Source organism: Nicrophorus vespilloides, unplaced genomic scaffold (assembly GCF_001412225.1).
Source record: "Nicrophorus vespilloides isolate i.1.1-1 unplaced genomic scaffold, Nicve_v1.0, whole genome shotgun sequence".
Taxonomy (NCBI): Eukaryota; Metazoa; Arthropoda; class Insecta; order Coleoptera; family Silphidae; genus Nicrophorus; species Nicrophorus vespilloides.
In genome coordinates, this window is record NW_017097850.1 from 9,213 (window position 1) to 15,075 (window position 5,863).

Genomic DNA, 5,863 nt, shown 5'->3' on the forward strand with positions numbered 1-5,863 from the left:
AAGTTTTACAATTTACATCTTTAAAAACTAAGAATCTCAATCAATACTTCAGTTAACATTCCGACTTTTCAATGTTCCCATATATTTAATGCAGTGTTTTCCAAACTATGAGACGCCAATAAAAAAACTATCAAAAATTACTATATATAATATTTGATTATATAAATTTCTGTATTTTGTAAATAAATCATGATTCATATTATTATTTACAAATTCTAACTTTGCAACTGATAATAAACTGATACCAGACCATCAATTTTATTTTCATTAAAAACACGGCACAATACAGTAAGTAGAATATGTAAAAATTGCCGTTTTTGTTTAAAAACTACTATTATTAAAAGTATCAAGCTTATAAAGTTTAAGTTTGAACACGCTATGTTGTTTAGTATTTGTTTGATAGGCATCGATAGAGAAGGTTGTAAACATTGAAAAAATTGGTTATCATTATGTGATACAACATTTTCATTTAAAAGATCTCAGTTCAACCAATATCAAAGCTGAGCTATATTTTAATCTGGGAGAGTCTGCTCCTTCGTTAACAATAAAAAAATATTGAGTGGCAAAGTTTGAACGAGGTCATGTGATCTACCAAGACAAACATCGTAGTGGTCGAACAAATGAGGTGATCATACCAGAAATGGTGAAGAAAATCCACAAAATGGTATTGGATGAGCGTCGACTGAAAGTGTGCCAGCTAGTAGACATGGTAGGTATTTAAAAAAAAGTGCTGTACATTGCATATTGACCAGATTTAGCCCCCTCGGATTATTTTCCCTTTTCAAACTTAAAAGGCTCAATGGTAAAAGATTTGCCAACATTGAAGAGGTGGAGTTTGCTCACTATAAACCGGGTTTTGAAGCTATTGAACATCGTTGGAAAATATCCAGTATATCGAGCTGAAAAAAAGACTACTTTGTGATTTGACGATTTCTTTGTTAGGTCGGGTACTTCTGGAACTACACTTGTATGTGTCTTTTGAGAGTTTCCATGTTATGTTATACAATTGCTTCAAAGTAATACAATGACATTTCGATTTCAAACTTATTCTGACGCAACTCTTAATAAACACATGCATTGCTAGTTGGATGTAATTAGTTCGTTTCGCAGCAGGTGTTTGCTTGTCCCCTCGAACACGTGTGTTCAAAGGAACTTATATAAGAATCCCCTGCAGTTCATTGTTTATGTTGGAAACAGTCACATGCACGAATTGCGTAATGCGGTTTCGAACCAAAGATACAGTTTTTTTTGTATTATTATTAATTTCGTTCGCTAGCACGTCATGGCACAATTCTTCCTTCCGTTATTAATATGAACTGCGGGTGGGATGGTTGGAGGGTGTGAGGTCGGTAGGGAGATGCCAATCCTCCCCGTTTCAGCAAACCCCAGGCGACGCGCAATTCCAATAACTAATATCCATTGAATTTCTGCAAAATGAAACAGACCGGTGCTTCCCGTTTGTATAGAATGTCGGTTTCGGTGATGATGGTTTTCGATGGAAACTATACAGCGAAACGCCCTCATCCCTTTTCACTCATTCTCATTACAAATACGTTCACTCGCACTCACTCTCTCTACGTTATAAATTCATTATTTCTGTGTGCAATGAAATTCCGACGTGTTTTATTATTATGTCACTAATATCATTATGATGATTATTATATTTGCGTGCAATTAAAACGGTGGACAAAACGGGGGCGCAATATTAATTAAATTACTTTGCGTTTAAAATGGTGACGGTGAAAAATGAGCTAGCAACAAATTGTACGCACGTTGTTCATTTTCGTAATCACCATCATATGAACATAATATATTTTACTGATCAATTTGGATTGCAAAAAAATTGGATAACAAATCGACCGATTGACGTTACTTATGAGAGATAACCAGGATACAAATATACAACGTACTTCTTTTCGTATAAGGTTTTTGATGACAGATTGATATGCATTAAGTAAAAATATATTATTATATCATTTTATGAATAATTGAATTATTTTCAAAGGTAAGCATCTTTTCTAAATAGTACATATTTCAATAATTAATTTTCTTAACCCCAAGATATGTTCATTTACCTTTTATATGTGTATCATGGGAGTTAATCGATCTTCGATTAACGAACATTTCGAGTAACGAAGATCATCGGAGTTTGTTTGGAAGCATTTTGAAAAGAAACAATATATAATAATACTTCGCATAGTCAGGCTTCGATCAGTACGGTCTGTAAATTTGTCCTCTCATGCATCTCCTCTTTCTATATAAATTTGGAGACAGTCCGGACGAATTTTGATTGGTTTCTCTGACTTTGAAAAGGTATATTTCTTTATATTGAGTTAATTATTATAAAAATAATATCTTTAGAACTGTCATTATTTTGAAACTTGGCAAGGCAATTATAAATAGAAATGAAAAATATTCTAAAATTACAAAAAAATTTAATAATTATATTTTCTTTTAGGACAGAATGTTATTATGTTATTTTGTTAAGTCTGTATATTTGTTTCAATAAATATTAATATGTATTTTTTGTTGTCCAGAATAAACAAAAATAAAACAAATGTTACATTCATACTAGAAAGAAAATATTTAATAAAATAACATTAAATAGTAACTAGCTGTAAACCAATATTTATAACATTAGTTTAAAAATAATAAATTTTAGTGTGAATAATACAATACAACTAATCATTTATCATCACAAAGTAAGTTATTTAGTCTCAAAATATGTTAAACAATTTGTAAACTAATTACTGGTAGATTAAGAAATATATGACCATTAATATTTAGTGTTAAATGCAGGAAGAAAGATTTTTTTACATAATATTCACAAAACTGTTTCAAGCATGAATAAAAGTTAAAAATGAATAATATATAATTAAATTCAATTTTGATTTTTTTTAAACATGTTTCTTCCAAAACTTATTTACCTATTAGTTAATGTAAACGTCCATTAATGGAGTTGGTATTTAGGACGCAATGTTCAAATATTCTATGTGTTAAAAACTCTGGAATACTTAGAATTTTATTATAAACTCAATTATATTTTCTCTCATTTCATAGCAAAACTCTATGAATATTTCAATATTAAAAAAAGAAAATTTCTTATAAATAATAAATTTGCTTATATAGATAAATATGTAGATAAATGTAACAGAATAAATTAATATTACTGAAAACTATACTAAAATTTAAATTCTTTATAATCTAATTATGAAGTAAATAAATCACGAAGAGATTGTATATTCAATAGAAAGTATACAATTTATTTTCTAAACAATAATAAGGGAAAAAAATAATTACACCGATAATTGAGTTTATGTAAGCTTACTAATAATATCTCAGACAATCTTTAAATTAGGTTAGAAAATGATCAATTTTCCTTCAATTATCAAAGATTATTTGCACTTTTCAAAATACGACTCTGCGATAATTCTTAAATCAGTAATTATAAAGAAATCATAATGTTATGATTTGATTTTTAAAGAAATGGACAAATCATTAACTTATTTTTTACAACTACAATATGCATGTTATGAGATAATAAATATTACACGTCAGAAGTTCCAACTGATATTGCTTATCGTAGAGTGCGCTGACACTAAAACTGCACCAACAGTTGCCACGTATACATAACAGTTGGTATGTCTGATGTAAATTAATGTCTTGTATCACGCGTAGTTTGGATAATTGATATTTATAGAGTAATTAATTAATTTAAAATCATTTCCTAGTGCAAATAATTATTAATAATTTAATTTAATCAGTATAAAACTATAAATAATTAATAGTTTGTATTTTTCCTCTCAAACTTGAAAATTTTTCTTATGTAACTCTTTTATCTGTGCAATTAATTAATTTAATATAATTTCACTATTTAAAACGTTAATTAAATACATTTGAAGATTATTTCAGGAAGTAATATTTTTTAGTAAAATGGATGATTAAATTTCATTTTACACACAATTTTTGTTATTCTTAAATAAGTTATGATCATTATGTAGTTGTCATGTGTCGCAACAGTATAAAGATAATATTGTCGGATGCATGCATGTATGGTATATGTGTATGGAGTTTGTTTTGCGAACTTACATGATATCCCCGAGTTTGAGACGTGTCTGAATGAGGGCACACGATTTATGGTCCGAGGTGGTGACGGCCCTTCTTCGTCGGGTGTAGCGCAGAGGCGGCACATCATCGGCGATGCGAACCGCCGGTGAGGAGCCGCGTCGCCGGTTGGACATGTGCCTTCCGGCCACACCACCCAACATCCTGCAACAAACATTTCATAAACATGAACATCAGAAGCACAACTTCTTATCAACACATCATCGTCGAATGCATACAACAATAGCGCAAGTACATGCGACATTACCACAACGATTGTAGTGCAGTAATGTTACGGTAGTATTGACACTATTTCACAGAACAAATCAAATATTGTATTATACTTTTTGAATAAATATTTTACAAAATAGACGAAAATTACGAGAATATTCTTAAAATATTGTAATAATAAAATTGATACATAAATTTCAATGTTCCTGAAATTGCATTAAACACTATATTGATTATATCAAGGTTTCATTTGAGTTTTTTTTTATTAGAAATTTTCTCAAAAAAATTGATTACATTAACAGCATGATTTTGCTAATTTTACATGGAAATATGTTGCTCGTGGATAACTTACAATTTATTTAATTTTGTCAGTGCTACCACATACGTTAAAAATACAAATTCAGTAAATGTCCATATTTACCAGATTGGTTGGTAGAATTACTGATATTTCAATATTAGGTCATCATCAATAGAAAAATAAATTTGCATACTGAAAATTGATTTCTTTTGAAACATTGCTTTAATTTTCTTTGTTTTCTACTCATTTGATAAAATTATTTTTGGGATCTGTTTTACTTCTATCAACATCCTATTTCAACAGGAATTAATTTTAGGTTAAATTATATTTTTAATTTTAACTGGTCCAAATTTTCTTTTGCTTGTATACCTTTATTAGTGATAAATGTTTATAGTAAACACATTTCCCGGAAATCTGGGATAAATGTATGTTGACCTCACATTTACCAAACAAGCTGGTAACATATACATGAACAATAATATTAACATGTACATTTACCAAACTACGTACTTGTATATTATATAAAACCAAAATACATTTGACCATGCAAAAGAATTTTTTTTATAATAGTCTTAATAGTTGAAATCATTTAATTATTTTTTTTACTTGCATAATATTTGTTATAAAATCGTTAGAATATAAACAATATTCTAATCTAAAGGTTATATAATTCAACAAATAAAACTTGATAAGATGATAAAACTTTTTGAATGCAGTAAAATAAATTTGTTAGACGGACTTTGAGTTTTATAATATTATCTAATGTAACATTCATAGAAATATATAACTTTGTAGTCATCAATACAAAATAGAAAATAAGAAATGTAAAACTTCAGAAATTATTAAATACACATTGTGTTAATTTATACATTTTTGCAGGATTGAATTCAATGAAATTATGTTAAGAATCGCACATATGTAAAAGTAAGGCTTCGTTTCTTGGTAAAATTGACATATGAAATTGCATAAATAATTGATAGTTTGAAATGCACATTTAATCAATAATTATTTACGCATTATGACTGATTAACGTCATCATCACATAGACTAGATGTCGTAATGACTAGATTATCATTATTTTGATTGATGTCGTTGTGACATTATTTATGTTATTTATCAATAACAACTTCAAAAACGAGAAATGACTAAAATAGTTTAATACTGTAAGACCTAATTCAGCGCCTTTCTCAATTAACAGGAATTTTATAAAGCTTTATAAAAGTTCTAAAT

The 5,863-nt window shown here is 28.5% G+C and overlaps 1 protein-coding gene across 1 annotated transcript; it reads right to left on the reverse strand.

The window, feature by feature from the left end:
- Positions 1-4,085: 4,085 nt before the first annotated feature.
- Positions 4,086-4,268, reverse strand: LOC108561160 (voltage-dependent calcium channel type A subunit alpha-1-like). The gene has a single exon (XM_017918973.1). The coding sequence runs from the start codon at positions 4,266-4,268 to the stop codon at positions 4,086-4,088; it is 183 nt and encodes a 60-aa protein (XP_017774462.1).
- Between the last annotated feature and the right edge of the window lie 1,595 nt (positions 4,269-5,863).